General features: G+C 43.3%; 1 protein-coding gene across 6 annotated transcripts in view; it reads left to right on the top strand.

Moving 5' to 3' along the window:
- LRRK1 (leucine rich repeat kinase 1) overlaps positions 1-20,163 on the top strand; it is a 76,919-nt gene that overhangs the window by 28,595 nt on the left and 28,161 nt on the right. For all 6 annotated transcript variants that reach the window (XM_048076362.2, XM_067003824.1, XM_013181913.3 and 3 more), the window contains 11 exons: positions 3,065-3,291; positions 3,375-3,502; positions 3,763-3,926; positions 4,478-4,615; positions 8,352-8,464; positions 9,626-9,702; positions 13,048-13,177; positions 13,713-13,825; positions 14,693-14,907; positions 16,973-17,137; positions 19,215-19,387. In XM_048076362.2, coding sequence (XP_047932319.1) covers positions 3,065-3,291; positions 3,375-3,502; positions 3,763-3,926; positions 4,478-4,615; positions 8,352-8,464; positions 9,626-9,702; positions 13,048-13,177; positions 13,713-13,825; positions 14,693-14,907; positions 16,973-17,137; positions 19,215-19,387 — 1,643 coding nt within the window. The remainder of the gene's footprint in view (positions 1-3,064; positions 3,292-3,374; positions 3,503-3,762; positions 3,927-4,477; positions 4,616-8,351; positions 8,465-9,625; positions 9,703-13,047; positions 13,178-13,712; positions 13,826-14,692; positions 14,908-16,972; positions 17,138-19,214; positions 19,388-20,163) is intronic.

The following is a 20,163-nucleotide window of genomic DNA, read 5'->3' as shown; positions in this document are numbered from 1 at the left end:
GACCTACGGATATCCTTTTGAATGGAATATTCACCCAGACTTTTGTCTGTAATTCTGCATTTTCTTGCTTCTGCATGTATAGGGGAAATATGTGAATAGTTCCTTCACTTCTGAAGTTCAGTCTCCCTCTGAACAGGATCTTTGTGATGGTTACAGGAGATAAGTGATGGTTCCAATAGAGATTGTGAGACGAATCCACCTTTCTGTGTCCTTCACTGCTGTGTTAGCAGTTAAAACTCTGTTCCAGACCCAGTGTCTTGACGATGATATGGGTAAGTGGGAAGACCCTTACTTGGCAGCAGTTATTTTTGGACCATGGAGATGTCTGGAACTGCTGCCTAAAAGCTTGGATTTTCCCCTACTTATTGTGGTTTAACCCCCACACCCATTTTTGGCTGAATCTCACCATAGCTTTTGACAGAAAAAGTCTGCACTCTTGGATAGAAAGGAACAGGATGGAATATGCACTGCCAGCTGAGGTTGTTAAAATGGCTCATTCCCTTTTAAAACGTTTCTCACATGCCTAGGCAAACTATGCTTGTATTCTGATTTCCATAGCTGGATCTTTACACCTTTCTCTTTTAGCCTGAAGAGGGCTATTAGAAAATCCTACCCCAAGAAAAACCTATTAAAAATCTACACGGCACATATTTAGTAGGGTATTGGGCCCTTTCTGAACTCTTTCTGAGAGTGGGAGGTTTGTGGTATGTGATTTTGCTAATGCAGAGCATGTGATTTTACCCAGCGCTGTTAGGTAGGACTGTGATGGTTTTGTTTCTGTACCAGCAGAAGTCATGGTGGAGATGTACTTGTCTTGACATAAGCCTTTCGCTGGTATCACTACAAACTGCAATATGGTATAAACTGCATCAGTAGTAGAATTTCCTTGCTGATTAAGCTATATTTCTATTAGGGACAATTTTAACTGATTAACTGATGTAGGATGGAACTACAGTGATGCCGCTCTCCTCCTCTCCCCAGCCGTGGGCTCCTCCCCGCGCTTGCATCAGTACCATTATAAGTCTGGTTTTGGAGACCTTAGCTGGGAGCTAAACCAGCTGAAAATTCTCTCTCTAAAATACAGAGCAATAGTGTTAGAAGTGCTCTGAACATGCTCAGAAGTGGCTGGACAGGTATCAGTACCACTTGAGGGCTTTGTAGTGTAGATGTGGCTTTCTGCATTACCTGGCTTAAGGCGTCTGGATGCTATTTTGAGTTCTAGGGGTAATTCAAAGCACTAGGAAAAAACAGTCAAGTGTATCAGAACAAATGTGCCCTTCCCTGGTGAGGTTTCCTCATGCCAGAAAAATCTTCTAGTCTGTTAGCATCAGTGCCACATCCTAGCACTGGGTAGCTAGGAATGACTTTACGCCGTAAATCACAAGTGATTGCTGTCCAGTGAAGTAAACATGCTTGCTCCTGGGCTGTTACAGCTGAGAGAAAATTGCATACAGAGTTTAAAACAAGATTCTGTAAGTGGAAAGCTGTTAAATATTCAGGCTTGGAAAAGCTAACAATAAAGCAGAATTTGTTTGGTTCAGCGTAACTCTGTAACTCTGCGTAATTTGATTTCCCGTTGCAGTTAGCTTGGTGTGTTTTCTATGGGATGCCTTGTGGCATGACGGCGAATGTGGCTTTAGACAGCTTGTTCTCTCTGCCTTGGTTTCCCCAGTGATACTGTGGACATAGTATTTCCATTCATATTTATTGGGCTGTCCTGAGGATTCACTAGCGAACATTTGAAAAGCTTGATGTCAACACTAAATATGATTATTATTAATTTCTAAAAAGTGCAACTTATTCCATCCTCCTACATATTTACCTATGCAGTCTCTATTATTTGGAGTTCTGAGTCTCAAATAAGCATTTGAGTTAGACCTTTGTTTCCCTTTTCTTCTCCCTTCCCCAAATTTATTCCATTTAATTTTAAATTTGGAGTTAAAAATCTTAAAAGCTAAATACTCGAAATTGAAAAGCAAATTAAACTCGCTGTCAGGTCCTTGCTGCCTCCTGGTGGTGAATTAATGATCACTTCATTGAGGCTGTTTTAGGACTGAGTTTCATCAAAACCACTGAGTTTATGAAAACATTTTGGGACTAGAAGATTTAAAATGAGTATTTTGCATTGTAGATCTTATTGGAAGGCAACGAAGAGATTTTGAAAATGAAGCCTCAGGTTGTTTCGTTGCATTGATGGCCATTATGTGTTCATGTTTTCTTCTGTCTGAGCTGGAACCTGAAATAAGTAGTTTTGCCATCCACAACTTCTGTTTTATTTTTTTTTTTACTATTTTTTTTTTTTAATTTTTTTTCCCCAAAGAGGATAAAATGACTTCCTCATATAACTGTCAAAAGCAGCAAAACATTGTCTAGAAAGGAAGCGACTGCCAAAATCGTCTCTCTCGGATAATAAAGTATCTTCCTGAATTATATTGAACAAACTCGTAGTGTTGAGAAATGCTTTACAAGAGGGTGTTTGCCTTCCCTTGCCTGTCCCAGATGTTGCTTTTCAACACCTAAACCTAAACCTTCCCAGAACAGTGCTGGGCTGCTGTTGCTGGGAGGTTCACGATGGAGGAGAGGTGCCCGGGTATATATTAATTATTCCAGCAACAGGCGTCCTCATGAGAAGTCATCGTCGTGCTCACAGACCTACCCATGCCCTCTTGACAGAGACCCACAAGCTTTTCAGACGCTGGCTGCTCCACAGGGCTTCCCCCCTGGACCTGAGAGGGGTGGTTTCAGGCAAGGGCAGCTCACCCGCTGCGGGGCAGGCCGGAGCTAGTGGTGGACAGGCCGAGAAGGCCTGGTCCTCTGCCTGCACTTGGTCGTGGTCTTGGGAGTGAAGTCATGGAGCAGCTATATAGTGCGGGCTGCTGATATCCAGGCATGATTTCATCTCTGAGTCAGTTTAATTCCTAGAAGCAGATTGGAAAGTGAGCAAAATGTTTATGCCTGGGCTCTGATCTGCCAGATTCCCAGCGTTGCAACGGGCCGAAAGCAGTCAAGCAAGAGGGCTTTTACTAATGTGGTTTTCTCTTCTTTTTTTTTTTGAAATATGCAGGCTTTGTGTGTGAACTGGTCAAACCTCAAACTGCCCTGGGTGGATCTGGACTGGCTGATTGATATTTCCTGTCAGATAACGGAGCTTGATTTGTCTGCCAACTGCCTGGTCTCCCTTCCATCCGTGATCCCATGGGGCCTGATAAACCTCAGGAAGCTCAGCCTGGCTGACAATCAGCTGACGGAGTTACCCAGCGTACAGTCATCCGACGAAATTATATGTACAAGGTGTGTGTGCTGGATGTCTATGGCAACAGGAGTTTTTGCTAGCATTTTATTGATGCCTGACTAAATATCTTCTGTAATCACAGGTTGCTCGAGGTCGATGTATCCAGCAACAGGCTCTCTACTCTCCCTTCTGGATTCCTACATCTTAAAAACCTTAAAAAACTCATCGCTGCCAAAAACCATATGGAGAAGTTATTTGACGAGGAAAACAGTACGTGCAGTCCCTTGTTATGCTTACATTTCAAGGCCTGATTTGTAGAGAACCCCAAACTGTTATAATAATGACTTAAAGCCGGTATTAGCTACAGATGCTTAGCATCTCTCAAGTCTTTGTCCAAAGAACATGAAATGCCTGTTTATTTTTTATCCCTCATGATATCCTTTGGCTCTTATCTAGCGAGTATTCATCATCTGGCTGGATGAGACTGCTCTCATGCTTACACCAAGCCTGCAATGCTTTGTGTTTTCCAGCAACTAATTGGATTGGCTTAAGGAAGCTGCAGGAGTTTGACGTCTCTGACAACAGGTTGGTGGAACTTCCAACGGTTTTTCTATACTGCTTCAAGTCCCTAAACATACTGAATGTTTCCAGAAATCAGCTGAAAGTGTTTCCAGATCCCTGGGCCTGCCCCTTGGTAAGTCAAACTGCTCTGTCAGAGTCACAGGCTGTAAAAGCTGTTGAAACAGTGTAAAATCTATGCTGTGATGCTTACAAAGCTGTCAGATGTCTTAGGCTAAAACGGTTTTTATAGAACAGTCAGCCTTTGTTCAAAGTTAACTTTGCCCAAACCCATGGATAAATGAGGCATCCATACCTGCACATTGCTGTCACTTTATTCATTATTATTACAGGAAAAGTTAATGACAAGACCCTGTGGATAGCAGGAGAACAGTATGCTTTGGCAAAGTGTTTGTTTATGATTGAAAAGCAAATGGAGATGATTTTCAAAATAACTTTTGAAATACTTTTAGCCCAACAAAGAATTTGCCCATCAATTAAGTGAATGTGTCTGCTCAGCAAATACTATGTACCTGCATGTGCAATAGTTTATCTAGATCAAAATATCTGAAGAAGTAGCCTGGAATGAGTGTGTTAATGCCTCAAATGCATGACATCTGACCTGCCTAATTTTCTAAAGAGATGATTACTACTCTTTGGGTGTTTTTTTTCTTTTATGTTTTCCAGAAATGTTGCAAAGCATCTAGAAACTTACTGGAATTCCTACCTGATGCATTCACTATTTTCTGGAAAAATCACCTCAGAGAACTGGATTTTTCTGAGAACTCGCTAAAAGAAGTTCCACTGGGACTCTTCCAGCTTGAAGTAAGTGTCATTTCTTCCCACCTTGCACATATTTCTCTTAATACCTACTCAGAGCTCAGTGTCATAGTGGTGACTGCCTGCTAAGGTAGGAGACTGCCTGTTGTTTTGTGGTCATGAACGCAGCCTTTGTGCAGGGCCTCTGAGCACCCCATGAACCCCATGAGTGATTACATTCTGGCCCTCATCCAGTGTCATGGCATACCTAGATTTTGATGCAGGTCTTTCAAGAACTCTTTGGATGTCTTTGATTTTTGGGAGCACAATGCAGAAGACAGCCACTGCATTATGGCTGCATGTTACAACCTTTGAAATACAAATGTTCTCAAGTGTGCTCACAAATAAATATGTGTTTTTGTAATCTGGCACACCGGTGTTACGTGATTAAGTACTAGTTGTTCTCTGCTGATATTATGATTTGAAAATGGCATATTTGAATGCCCTTAGCAGTGCTACTTGACATCTCTTATCTTTTGGCTTGTGCAAATTAAATAATTCTTCCCCATGGATGGCAGAGACCCACAGTTTTACTTCAGAATTCTTCAGAATCTGTGGCTTCACATAGTTTTGACATGAAACCAAGCAGAACTTGGGGGTTTCCTTCAAGGTTCCCTTCTAGATTGTGAAACTCAGAGTCATGCAGATAGAAATAGAGGTAAATATTTCTGCAGAAGTATGTTAGTTTTTCACTGCTGGCCTCTGTGGGAGGGATGCAGAAGTGGTGGTTTATATCCGTGTCCAGTTTGGAACTCGGCAGTCTGCTGCAAATACGCATCTTGCTCATGGCTAGAGGAGTGCTGAGGATCATTTGCTGCCTTGGTTGTTTCTAACAATCCCTGTAGATTTGTGCTTGCTTTTTGAAAATTGAAAAACATTTGTTTTCAATTGGTGTTTCTCCTGAAATGGAATGAATCCTATGGACTATTGTCTCCAAAACTTGTTTTTTTCTGTATGCATTAAAAGTAAACCCCTTGGGTCGGAACTACCATGGTAGATTTTAAATGCCAGATGATTCTTCAAGGGCACATTTCCTTGGCTCTTGCTGCTCAGAGGCTGCAGAGGGATATGAACGTGCCAAGTACGGGACATTAGAGAAGACCTCAGTGCAATCCCTACTGATGATCTGTCTTTAAAGATAGAGAACTTTGGCTGCTGTAACTAATGCCAGTTTTTGCCTGTATCTCTTCAGATGTACTGTCACAGAAGAAATAAATAACAGGTATTTTCAGTCGGGCCAGGGCCAGAGTGTAGTGAGCACCTAGAGTCCGTGCCTGGATCAGCTGTGGCTTGGTCTACTCCTTGATTATAGAATTCGTGTCAGTGAATAGGGTTGCATTTGCACTCCAGCCCTCCCCAGAAGCAGATGTGGAAAGGGGAGAAATGGGCAGCAATGTGTTGCTACACATAATGTGCTGAGGAGTAGTGAGCTGTCTCCTTCCTGGCAAAAGCTGAAAGCAGGGGAGGCACTGTGACTTGAAAGCATGTCTCTGACCTCAGCTGGTGAGACGTGTAGTTTATGACGGACCTTTGCTTGGTTTGAGGAGGGGTCTAAAGTCTAACACCAGTTCACAGTCACTAATATGATGTATGTACTAAAAATGTGGTGATAAGGGAAGCAGAGGCCTTCTCAGCTTTCCTATCCCTTGCTTTCTAAAGGAACTAGACGTGCTCCAAGCCATGTCTTAGTTCTGAGACTAGTTAGCTTCTCTTGAAGAGACCTGACCTGTGTTGTGTGGACATGTTCAGGTAAGACTCTGCTCAGCTTTTCCACATCACGAGCTGACTGAGGCAGCATAATCTGGATGCTCTCATCCCTTTCCTCTGGTATAATCTAACACACCAGAGCCCTTTCTGCACGCCGCAGCAGCAGATTTGAAGGAAGCTGTCTGCTGCTGCCATTCTCTCAGTTCTGGAAGCTCTCGTTCCCCTCCTGAAAGGCAACAAAAATGGAGAAGTTAGAGATGAGAGAGAAGAGGCAATTGCAAAACAAGGACCGTGAATCTCCAGAATTAGTCGCGAAGAGTCACAGCCAGTTGAAAGTAACTAATTTTCCTCCTATGGAGCAAGCACATAAGCATTGCATATAATCCCACCAGGCGCTTAGCTCTCCTGGAGCGTTGCCTTTGTCAGCATTTGTGGGAGACGTGTAACGTGGATACAGTTGACTGAAAATGAAGCGTCCCAGCTAGACCACACAGAACAGAGTTTTTGCTAATTCTGGACTGTGCAGCCTCCCTTCCCTCCAGCCCCCTGTTCAGGGATATTTCGGGAGAGAAGTTTGAAGCATTGTCATTGAACAGCCTCATGCTGGTACTTGGAGAGAGCTCGACACCAGGCGCCAAGGGAGGACCGTGTCTTCCTTCCAACAGAAGGTTTGAGCCAGCGGCAGGCTAATGATGATAAAAGCGTTGGCTGTCAAGACAAGAGTGGCAGGGAGGGTTTTATAAGTTTGCACAGTTCTCCAACCTTTTCCTCTCGTGGTTCGCTCTGCGTATTTGCAGTTTTACATTTCACTTCACCTTCCCTAGGTCCCACCAGGGCCCAGTGCTGCACCTCTCCTGTCACTAGAGGGAGCATTTTGCGTGCTAATTGCCATTGCAGCGACTGCTGGCTGTCCGTTGCTTTTGTCACATGGATACCTCCTATTTTTTTCCGTTTGAGAAAAGGGAGGAAGGCCAACAGACTGGCTTTGTGAAACACTGTTAATCTTGCTTGATGAAAAGGGGCATAAACCTTTTATATTATGTGGAGCACATAAAACATTTAACACACTTGAAGCCAAAGTCTCTGCTGGTAAAACAGGATTTCCATGGGGTATAATTCATTAATACTGCTCTACTTATGGCATGAGATAATTTAGTTGATGATTTGCTTATCTCATTTTTTATGGGGGAACTTGCAGAATAAACCTACTTGGAAATCCTACATAGACAATTGTTTTTCAGTGGAAAATTGGATTGTCAGCCAAATGAAAATGCTTATTCGAGCCTCAACATTATTTTTAAAGACAGATGGAAGAGCAGAAACTTTACACATCTGAATGTGAAATGCGTTTTTTCTTTTGCATTTCAGTTAAAGGAGGGCCTGTGGTTAACCTTATTGACCGTATTTGCAGCCAAGTCCTATCTGTACAGTGTCAATGGTATAAATCAGCTTCAATTCTTGTTTTTGAAATTTCTTTCTGGCGTGAGGGGAAAAAAAGCTGTTAGGTGAATTCTATAAATCACGGAAAGGTGATATAAATCCTTTCAGTTTTAACAAACAAATAATAACAAAGCAAATGCAAACTTTCCTTGCGTGAAATAGTTCACATTTTTCACATTGATCTTATACATATGCAACAGGTATAAGCCCATTCTGACACTAGCTTGCACAGACATAAACGAATTCTCATCCGTATGTGGCTTACTGTGTGCATAGATCATGCTGTTCTTTTCCATTTGGAAGGGTTTCCTTACTAAAAGTAAAATGTCCTCCTAAATGGGTTGTTTCCAATTGAATCTGTCAGCAAGTAGACTAATAATCTCCCCAAACTAATAGTGGTATTGCTTTGTGCAAAAAATATACTTGCTGTAGACAGAAATGAATTTTTTTTGCATGCTAGGCAGGCTGGACAGGATGTTCCGATGAAAAAGATGTGCTCTCTTCTTGTTTCAGTTCTTTAAAAGCCATGCTAAAAAGTCTCTTTCTGTGTGTTTGATATACTCTGTCTTCTAACTCCAAGCTACTCTTCTTTTAGTCTTTGGTGTCCCTGAAGTTGCTGGGAAATCAGTTAGCTACATTGCCTTCACAAGATAAGTGGAATTGCAAACAGCTTAAATCACTGGATCTTTCAAAAAACCAACTTGGGAAGTAAGTGTGGTGTGGGTCTTGGGTTTTTTTTTGTTGTTTTTTTTTTTTTTTTGTCTGAGAAAACAAAAGCTGAAGAAATTATAGCAAAACCGATCCCCCCGTGTAATACAAAGGGTGTCAGTAGTGAATTAATTACCTGCAATGAAGGCATTGACATCAGCATACCACGTCTCCAAGTATATTGTGTGTCTGTGACAGTGATGAATTATCCGTTACTGCTTCTTTGGATGGTTAGCAGACTATATCATTTATTAAATAGATTACTGATAATGGCAGTTTAACTTCAGAACATGTAGGAATTTCTTTAACCCAATGTGTGGTTCATCACTACAAATACTAGTTTGTGGGGAGCGTATCTGAACCATAAACCATCTGGCTGGGCTGCAGTTTGCAGTTAGTGTGGGAGTATTGTTTTGGAAAATATGAGAAGTCTTTGTTTTTTTAAATGGAAGTGTAAGCAGCTGCAAGTTCATAGAGAATACTGACATTAATAAAGTCATCTAATAAAAAGGTGATGTTCTTCTATCTAGAAATTACAACAGGGATGTTTAACACAGAGACTTAAAGGTCCGTTGTCTTCTCCAGAGATGCATTTAACTGTGTTATACTTCTGTCCTCCCATCTGGGTGACTGCCCAAAAATTTTTCTGGAGTCTTTATGAGTTGCTGTGTCAGTTGCTGAGGTCATATTATCATTTTTCAGTCTCGGTGTGTTTCCCTAGTTGTGTTGTTGGGTCTCCTTGTCAGAGATTCTCTGGTGAGAGCAGGGAGTGGCAACAGGTCGGTTCTCCAGTGCTCCTCGTGAAGCTTGTTCAATTTGCTGTTTGACAGGCTACTTAACCTTGACACCCATAAAGCTGGGGGTCAAGTGCTCTCGCCCTGGGAGCTGAAAGCACAGCCTTGCAGAGCTCTGTTAATTTGCCAGAAGAAAACCGTTGGGCCTGGACAAGTGTTGGTGGAGTCTAGCTCTGTGATTGCGCAGCGGGTTTCAATACCACCAAAACCAGAAAGGAACCCGTAAGAACCGTGCTGTGCGTCCCACAGCCTTGGGTAGGGTCCAGCTCTGCTCTGCATCTGTCACGGGCACAGGGCTCCAGCACAGTTCTCAACTGCCACATCGAAGCTCATTTTTCCACATGTTGCCATTTTGTCTTGCTGACAGGAATGACGAGGGATTTAAAACAAAGCGGATTCCCTTTTTCACCACGAGGAGCAGGGTGCGTTGTGGCCCAGAGGCAGGTAAGGTGCGCAGCGGTGCAAATGCTGAGAGTGGGGCTGAGGTGGGCTGTGAAGCAGCAGGAATTTGTGGAGTTTGCCTGGGGGGAGATCAGCATAAATTCAGCTGCAATTTTAAGTGCAATTGCACTTAAATAAAGAGAAAATGTGTTCAGATAAAATGTTTCTAAAGAAGCAGTGCAGCTGGTTCCTACCATCAACATACGAAGGTGAAGAATGGGTAAGACCTGTTTCTTTCATGGAACTTTTATTCTGTTGGTGAAAATTATTCTTTTTAGCCAGAGCACTAACTGGTGTAGTGAAGGGAAACTAACCTGTAATTAGTTACTCTTAGGATTGTTTCTGTTGTTGAATTTGCAAATAGCATATTTTCCCCTGTCTCTGTGATTTGCCCCTGAAGTTTGCAGCAGAGCACAGGAGATGTCCTGGATTTAGCACACATGAAATACCAGAGAGAACAAAGAAATATTTGAATATATTTTTTACAGCTTCCTGCTCACTGTGAGATTCATCTGCATTTCTTTTTGTTTGTTTGCTTTATTTTAAATCACTTGGAGAGCTTTCTCATTCTGAACTGCCTGCAGAATGACTTGCTCTAAAGCGGTCTTTGAGAATCACGGAGTGGAATAGGGCTGGCATTTTCGTGACGCACAGCAGAGCAGTCCTCAGCTGCTCATGGGAGGGAAAGACCCTCCTGCAATCGCTTTCGTAGTGAGTTCCCCTGAAAAATGTGCATTCGCATCAATGTGAATAGGTAAAACTGGTCAGTGCACCGAGTTATAATAAGGGAATATGTATAGCCATAGCGGTGTTTGTCCTAACAGTCAGTCTGTCCATCTGGGAGGCAGAGGGTCTACCTGGATCTCCAGGTAAAACTAGTCATGCCCCAATACCTCTGTGGAAGTAGAGGCTGCTGCGCAGCAAGTCATGTATGAGCACCCAAATGAGGAGAAAGGGTTGGACTATGCTGTTTTGCAAGCAGGAGATGGAAAGTTGGAATGGAAATGCTATAATATCAGTGAAATCCTGAACACGGAAGAATCGGAAGGAGTCTGAATCTTGCCGATCTGTAGAGTCTTGACGTATCCTCGGACCTCCTCTGTGAACAGCTTCAGCAGCTTTTCCCAAGGGGGAGAGGAGGGCAGAAAGTAGTAGGCAGAGTGCAAAGGGCACAGCTAAAACCAGCACTACAAGGGAATTGCTGTCCGAATGGAAAGTTCTGCATGCTGCAAACCCAGCATAACCCCTCTGCATAAGGCAGGAGGGAACGGACTCTGCATTCGTAACATTTGCAAAACCTTGGCACGTAATACCCTGGTGCAACTCAGCGCTGCCTGAGGTTGCCTTGGGTTGTGGCAGGGCACAGGGTAGCCCACCTGGCTGGTGCCATGGTTGAAGAGCCACAGAGACAGAGCAAAGCCAGCTCATCCTTTTCTCTGTTCCTGTGCCAAGTATAGCTTGGTGAGACTAGAGGATGTGGCCAAGAATTTAAAGAACAAGAGAAAACAGCAGTTGGAATACATCAGTGGCTCACAGAAATCTCCTAGCGAGGTGGGGGGCAAGTTTCCGTGTGATTTTACCAACAAAGGGGTTTACACAAGTCTAGATTATTTAAAGAGAAGAATTTATGGATGCTCACTGTATCTGCTTGATAAGTCTCAGAATAACTTCTTGCACATGCACATGGTGTTGGTGGCATTTACTCATCCAAAAATATATTTTCAAGATGGGATTTGTTTTAATTTTTCTACAGTTCTTTAAGAGAAAATCTGAGCTCAAGCCAGAGAAGTCATAAATAACTCATGAATAAATAATTGCAATTCATAAACACCTTGAGCTTGCTTCCAATACTGTACAGTCCTTTTCGCTTTGGACTCCTTAGTGAATTGAGAGTATTGCTACTATTTTAGGTGTTTGCTTCTACGTGTCCAAGAGGGACTAAATCTGTCTGTGCCTAGGTGCGCCCTGAAGAGGAACAATGAAAAGTTTAAGTCCAGCGATGAGCCAGAAAGGAAGTAAATTGAATCCATGAATAAGCCTGCAGTTCTCCTAAAATAATCCCAGAGATGATTTTTTATTTGAAAACTCAAAGGCAGACTGTGACACCCTGCCCACAGCAGACAGTCCTGTCACGTACGTGAACACCCCTGCAGACAGTTGGGTCTCTATCTTCCTGATCATAGCTCAGGCCTGAAACGCTGTTAAAATTAGAACTGGGGAACTTTCTCCTGTGAAAACCTCTTCCATTTTCTTTTCTTTCTCTTTTCTGGCTAAATCTAGTTACAGTTCCTCAAGCCTTCTCTGTAAGGGAAGAAGATCGTGGTGGAAGTACAACTGTTCCATCCTTGAGGAAGGATGTGTATCGCATCTCCAAGTTGCTTTTACAGACTGCGGAGGCAGCAGATGGTGCTGCTTGTACTTTCCTAATCAGAGACTCAAAATCTGCATGTCCCTGTGTGGCCAAATTTGCCTTGACTTCACGATGCTTCTTGGTAGATATATGTGACAGTCTTAAGACAGCAATACAATTCATGGAAGCTTTTCATGCCACCATCCCTGGAGTAATTTGTGGAGCAAAATGATGCTCTTTGGAACCAGATGAATTTCCCTTTGTCTGATCCTTTCCAGAAACAGCAAGTCAGCCATGCAGTGTCGCTATTATTGCTTGGGTTGCTCCCAAAATAAGCTAGTTTCTGCTCAGCCGTATAGGAAGGCTGAAGTGCCGTGAGATCTTGCAGTATAAAACAGAACGGGGGCAAATGCAGGCGGTGTTTTAGAGGTGACATAGGGTAGCAGTGTGTCAACTGCAGCTTGGGTTTTCTTCTCTGATGTTACTGACTTGATTCACCATATATTGCTCCAGGATGCAACATGGGGGCCCGAAGGTAAATTCTGCCCAGTTTGGGGCTTTACTTGCACAACATGGAAAAAACATGTTGAGAAACGCTTGTGCCTTTGGTGTGCCCTTTCACTGCGAGCTGTCGGGCTGGAATAGGGGCAGCTGGCAAGGTGTTAGCAGTTATTCAACAATGAGAAACTAAATGCCACTCATGCTCTGAAGTATAGTTATCTTGGCAGGCCTGGAGTTCCTCCCTTGGCACCTCAGAGGTCCTGGAGACTGTCACCTTCAAACATGCGCATCACCACGGCTTTAAAAATTTGAGATGTGAGCGTTGATGTTTGGTCACTCTTGAAGGCTGTTTGCTTTTCTGCTGTTGCTTTGTGGTGGTTCCTGCCAAGGAACATGACCTCATGTCCTGCCTACAAAGTTAAGGTGAAGGTTCTTGGTACAGAGCCTTGGTGCCTGTTATGTTTTAAAGGTGCAATTTGTTTCCTGTCTTGTTTCAGGTCCTTTTTTGGAGTTTCCAGCATTTTTGAGTGATTCTCTGGAAGTCCTTTATCTGAACGACAATCAGCTGGAATCTGTCCCGCAGTCCGTTTGCCTTCTAAAAGGTTTAACAGAACTTTATTTAGGAAAGTAAGTCCATGTTCTGGAAAAGCTATGCAGTATTATTTCCATGTTGTTTTAGTGACCAGTCTTCTGCGGAGCCCCACCCCAGATGTCCAGTGCTTTTGAAGTCAAAAAGCTGGGAATAGTCAGCCCCTTGTTAGAACGGTGCCCATCATTTGCTTTAGATAAGGAGGAAGCCAACCTTTTAAATTAGGGAAGATGATCTAATGCTTTGAACACAGGCCTGGGAATCTAGTGTGCCTCTAGTTAATGCTGGCTTTCTGCTGTCTGCTTCTATCAGTGTTTGAGTCAATAACTCATCATTTTTGCTTATATTTCCTCAACTGTCCAGTAAAGATGATTACACTTGTCTGCCCCAGAGGATAAACTGGAGTTATACATCACTTTTAGGATGAAAATTACTATTAAAGTGCTGAGTAGTCTTATTAAAATGGTAATGGAAGATTTCTACAAGGAGAGAATAGTGTAATCTGAGAGTCTGTGAGAGCAGCTACTTACACACAAAGCCTGGTTGTTGGTAGATTTATTTGTTTTTGTACAGTAACCCTGGTATCCGAGAGCTTCCTCCAGAACTTGGACAGCTGGCTAATCTCTGGCAGCTGGATATCGAAGAACTAAGTATCAGTAATGTTCCTGCAGAGATCAGAAAAGAGGGTAAGTCTGATCCTGTGTGTGCTTTATTAAACTGAATGAACATTTAATGAAAATCGCATCCTTTTAATGGTCCCAAACAGGAAAAGACAGTGTGCACCCAAGTCCTTGTTGCGATTAACAACAGAAATTGCATAGGATAAACCTCCTACACATATCTGCAAGTTTGATAGCCAGTGCTAAGCTCTGCCTATAGGATCAGCTTAAGGTAGATCACGTTACAATAACGACTTACTGCAAATGAAGTATTGCATTTGTATGCATGCTGGATACATTCTGTGGCTTGCTCTCTGAATGTGTATAGTTTAGGGTATTTAGACACTCTTTCTAAAGACTGAAGTGCTTAGGATCAGCAGTCACAGTCACATTGCAGTAACTTTATTGTAAGCTGCTAGGTTTTTGGATCAATTACAATACTGTCTTCTTTTTTGTGTGTTTTAATAAGAAAATCCTGTGGGAATAAAGTTATTAGGAATTATTCCTTCTCCAGCACACTGTTGAAGCCTAAATCTAATTTTAAGTAGAAACATAAAAGTAGAAGGAAAAACTGAGTATTTTCCAATACTAAATTAGTATTTTATGTTTCCTTTGAGATTCTGAAGCATACGAGCCACAGCATTTGTTTCTCCTTACAGTGCTCCATTGTAGAGTCTCAAAGCAGTGACCTTTTTCTGGGGTCTCTGTCTCAGGTTTGTCCACTAGAGGTTTCTTTGTTTATTCTCTGGGTTGTCTCAGCCCACAGCGAAACTCCAGGGAAAATATTAATTCAGCTGATGTGTCTGCAGCAGTAGGTTTTGTGCAGTTCTGCTGTACATATGTACGTTTGTAACTGCTAACCACAGATAAAGCCTGTTTGCTTCCCCCCCGTAGGCCCTAAAACAGTGCTGGCGTACTTACGAGCCCAGCTGCGCAAAGCAGAAAAGTGTAAGCTAATGAAGATGATCGTCATCGGTCCTCCGCGACAGGGAAAGTCAACACTGATTGAGATCCTACAGACAGGAAAAGTCCCTCAGATGATGCACAGCGATGCCACCATACGTACAACGAAATGGGAACTACCCAAGCCAGTGGGACACAAGGCAAAGGTGAAAAACAATTGAAGATCTTTAGTCCCTGTGAGATGCTTGAGCCTCGTAGTGACCCTTGGGGTCTGCAATTGCCTGTCCTTTTGCAACAAGCAGTTTCCCGTTACCTGTGAACCAGACCTCACACGTGACCTGTTTAGAGCTGTCACAATTCCTCTGTTTCATTTCCAGTTGATATTAGAGGACAGTTCTCTTTTTCTGAGAACTCAACCTTGACTTTTTGTCCTAAATGGTGAGAGCTATTTGTAGACTGCCTGAAGTCTGGCTGTCCCAGCTCGGGTGGTTTTTGGTCGCTGATTTTGAGAGAATATTTTAAGTTGGCTTCTCTCAAGCGGATTGTCCTTTCATTTGGGGCCACAAAACGGGACATCATGCCTAAAGCTGCACTCCCTTGATGTCAGAACTGTTCTAAATGTAAAAGGTAGGGGAAAGGTAGGATGCCTGACTTCTGGTTGTGATCTAGGGATATCTAAGGCATACCTTAAACTCTGAATCTCGTGTGGCTCATCCAGGGATTATGTCAACCCACACTGAACTGATCTGGACAGCGCTGAATTTATTCAAGTATTTGAGAGATTTGTAGGTGTCTCTGTCCACTGCTTGCATAGTACCAGAGGGATTAGAGTATGCAGAACCGATCCTGAGCTCCTGTCAGAACTGAGGGTGTGTAAACGCATTGCTCTCACTTCTCAGATGAGAGCCATGGCCACCAGGCTGTTTTGGAAGGGGTGGAAGAGCCTGCTGAGTTCAGCTATTCTACAGCAAAGAGTGCCAGGCCAGAGACAGAAAGAAAAGAGCAAGCGCAGCCCAACTCTTCAAAGAGAAGACTTTGATGGGGGAAGAGAGCTGTGCATTTTGTGTTGAAGAGCAATTGAATGAAACAAAAACCTAGACAGTGTCAAAGACCTGGAGTAGGATCCAAGTTGCTGAACAGGCTTTTGTCCCTACCTCTGAATCTGTCTCTCCATCCAAGCACCCACAGCTGAAGATCATTTGGATGCACAAGGCAGCCCTGGTGCTAGTTAGGGTTTGGTTTAAACAATATGGAAATTCTTCCAGCTGTTCCTGGGAGACTTCAGGCTGGGACTGTGCTAGATCAGAGCCATACCAAGATACTTAGACTCCTCTCTGAAATCTCATGGAGTAACTTGTCATGTGGGATCAGGCAATACTTGGAGTTGGACCAGTAAACAGGGCCCAGTTGGAGTTACGGGATGCTCTGAGGATGGTGGCTGGAGAAGGGTTTCCTGCTGATCCACAAGCTTCTTGCTTCCCCAGGGTAAAATAATTTAGAGACAGAGCCTCCAAGGTATGTAGGTACTTCCTACTGCAGATGGAAGCTCAAATACCATTTAAGCAGAGAGCTATTCTCCCTCTTAGTGCTGTTGTGGGCCTGCACTGAGGAATGGGTGCTGAGCTACTCAGAGGAGAACCCGAGCTGGAGAGACTTCCATTCACACATTCCCCTGAAAGTCAGCAAGTCTGAATTACAGCGAGCTGTAATTCGTGCCCATCTCTGCTGTGGCACGCTCACGTCAGCAGCCTCCGAGCGACAGGCAGGAAATGTTTGTGAAAGGCTTGAGAAGCTTCCCACCTCCCAGGCACCTACATTTGGTGTGCCTCGCTTGGGGCTGAGCTCTGTGGAAATGATTTCAGCAGGAGGCTTCCTGCTCCCCCTCGCAGTGGCAGATAACTAGTTTCGGCAGTCCTGTTAAGTGTGGCACAGACAAGGATGAAGCAGTTTCTATTCAAGATGCAGTGAAATACAGGGCTCAGAATGAGACCCTTGTTTGTACTGGAGAATCCACAGCGTTAACTGGAGATTTACCAGCATCAAGGGCACCTCTATCATTTTAGCAGCAAGTAATTAGTCTTGATTTCCTGTGGGGAAGTAGTAGCCTTGCTTAACAATTGCTTGTTGATTTTTCTTTCCTGGAGGCACAATTAGGACATTGAAACCCTTCTTGTGTCATACATTATGCAGGCGTAGGTTTATGCTTCAGCTATTATCTCCCTGTGATTTACTGCAACCGTTTGATTTGAACACTTCTCTTTGTCTAAGTAGGTTGATTCAGTGGAGTTCAATGTCTGGGATATCGGAGGCCCGGCAAGCATGTCTACAGTCAATCAGTGTTTCTTCACAGACAAAGCATTGTACATAGTTGTATGGAACTTGGCACTGGGGGAAGAGGCTGTGGCAAACTTACAGTTCTGGTTGCTGAACATTGAGGTAAGAAGTCACTGGTGGACTCCGGGGTATCTGTTTATCAAGTAGTAGCTCAGCACACAGATATGTGGTATTACAGAGTCTTTTTAGTCTCCTCTCAAAAACTCCACAAACTATGAATTTTGCATAGCTTTTGGAATTAATTTTCCATTGCTCTGTTGGCATTATCGCAGCATTTAATGGTTTAAATTTATCATTTCCTTTGTTCTCCCTCACACACATCAGAGAATGAAACAAAAGCTGATTTATAAACCTTTGCTAAGTACATACTTATTTTGGAATTAGTGTTTGACCACACTATGCTCTGAAGGAGTTTTGAAGCACCTTCTTTTTTTTTGTGTGGATTAGACACAGATTGGTTTTGAGGTTATGCTTTTAACACTCTAGATTCAGATAAACTGGTATATATCTCCCGGACAGCTCTCAGCTGAGACTCAGAGCTGCAGGGAGTTAATTGGTGTTGATTGTTTTTTTGTTCAATGTTCATTACTTGATATCTGCCTTAACATTATGCACACAGAAATGGGCTCTAAGCTAATGCCTCTCAAATAAATATCTTGACATTGCAACCATATTAGCTTAATGTTCAACAGCAATCAGAAACCCAATCTAGATAACAAAGCAGAAAACATGATTATGGTATTTCAAAAATGTGTGAATTGCTTGTGTCCTTCATACACTCCAACAAGCGCGTAGCAGCATCAGAAAAGATATTGAGAAAGGTGAGCGTGATGGTTATAAGTATGGAAAAGTTTCTGAATGCAGACCAATTAAACAGATTAGATTAGGCCTCTGCAGCTTGGGAAAGAGGTAAATGAAGAGGGCTTTAGTAGACAAGGTTGTGAGAAGATAAGGCGAAAACCCCAAGGAAGTATTTGTTCAGTATCTTTTACAGTAGAACTAGGAGAGATCAAATGAGCAAATGAGATGGTAGCTTTGAAACAAAAAATAGAAAGTGCCCTAAACACAACAGATAACGAAGCTGCACAGTCTGTTGGGATTACTGTGTGCTGTGGGTATCAGAGGTTGAAAAAACAGATTGGTGGAAGAAAAATCCATCAGATGCTCTTAATTCAGAGATACCATCTCGTGCTCAGGAATCTGGTGTCCTCCAGCCTACTGGATCCTGGGAGAACATACCAGGGAAGGTCTCTGTATGCTTACCTTGTGCCTATACTTTAATGAAAAGTATAGACACAGATTCTGTCTGTGCCTCCAAACAGAATACTGGGCCAGGTGGGCCCTTTGGTCTGCCTCAGTACAGCCTTCCCTCCTGTGTTTGCATGAGATCAAGTTTGGTGCCATTCAGATTTGAGTTTTCAGTGAACGCTGTAAGGGAGACATTGATTGTCTGCAAATCAGCATATGGTTCTGCATCTGAATTTTCTTCTGTGCTCAAAGTCATTTTGATCCAGTGGCTGATCCCTGCTTAAGCCTGTGCAATCCCAGTGTAATTGGCAGTATGTTACCTGAAATCTGGATACTTTCCAACCCTGTAATAAAATCACGGAAGGGTTAGAAGAAACCACAAGATCATCTAATCCATTCCTTTGCACTGATTCAGGATTAAGTAGACTTAGACATTTCTAGCAGTTTATCTCACCTCTCCATAAACCTCCAGAGCAAATGTTTGTATAACTTCCCCAGATACCCATTCTGGAATGTCAGTAGCCTTCTTTGGGCTATCAGAGTTAGACCTTCTAGGTACGGGTTAAGCTATCTTCTTCTCCTTTGTCTGTGTGGATGTGGTTTCCTTCATTTAGTTGACTTGTAGCAACTTAATACGACATGATGACTCTTTATGTTGAGCCCTTATGTAATAAACCCCAACTGACAGTTTCCTGCTCTGCAGTAGCTTCAGGTTATTGAGCCATGTTCTGTAGGAGAACTTCGGTAACACCCAGACCACTTTTTACTATTGTCAAGCTGCCAAGACAGGTTGCCTTCATTTTATTTGTATATTACGCATTTTATTCATGTGTTTGACTCCCCCTGTTAGGTATTATACTTTTCACATGTCCTTACTGAATGTACCATGACATAATGTAGATGAGATCATTGTCACTGTTTTCTCTTACAGGCCAAAGCTCCAAATTCAGCGGTGTTAGTGGTGGGAACACACCTTGATTTAATTGAAACTAAGTTCCGTGTTGAGAGGATAGCAACTCTGAGGGCATATGTCCTGGCTCTCTGTCGGTCTCCCTCTGGATCCAGAGCAACTGGCTTCCCAGATATCACATTCAAGCACCTGCAGTAAGTATCTGTGCCTTTATGAAGCTCAGTCACTCTATTTTATGTCACTTTGAACAATTTTGTAATCCTTGATCTCCTTGGCAACGGAACTGATTTGAAGACTCGTCAGCGTGGCATTTCATCTATTTTTGATTGGGATAATGTAGTATAATCAGAGAGAAGTTCAGTGCAGCTCAGGGGTCTGATCGTGGGTCTGAGAGCTGGAAGCTCCAAAGTCATGACCTTGGTACACCTGTTTCAGTGCTCCTGCTCTGCTCAGCTTCCTCACTGGTTAAATGGAGATACAGCTTATTAATTAGTCACAGGGAGGAAACAAGCAGATTGAGTAATTAATGTTGCAAAGCTTACTTTACCAAGCATGACTGTTACGTGGTGGGTGCTGCAGGGTTTGGCAGGGGAGGCTGCATGGGAACTTCTCGCTACCTGAGCGTGGCAGTGTTCACAGTGCAAGCAGTGAGTCAGCCTCCTGAGCCCCTGGCAGTCCAAACCTGTGCCGTTTGAGTTCTCTGCATGTGGTAACAGAGGGGCTGTGCTGTCTGGCAGATCCGTGTCAGGCCATGGAGTCTGACACAGCTCCCTCCCTTCTTCTGATGGAGAATGCCCCGAGGGCGAGGAGGCTTCTCTGGCTGGGAAAGAAGCGGGTCTGTCAGCCAGGGGAGTGCGCAGCACAGGGGGAGCATGGATGCAACCGGCTGGCACCAACCAGCTCCAAACAGTGTGAAATTGCCAATGCCTGGGGCATGAGCAGGTGGCAGCTGGCAAGTAAAGAAGGGTGC

This window comes from Anser cygnoides, chromosome 11 (genome assembly GCF_040182565.1).
Source record: "Anser cygnoides isolate HZ-2024a breed goose chromosome 11, Taihu_goose_T2T_genome, whole genome shotgun sequence".
Classification (NCBI taxonomy): domain Eukaryota; kingdom Metazoa; phylum Chordata; class Aves; order Anseriformes; family Anatidae; genus Anser; species Anser cygnoides.
Note: the sequence above shows the minus strand (reverse complement) of the source record. Positions and strands in the feature narration are given on the sequence as shown.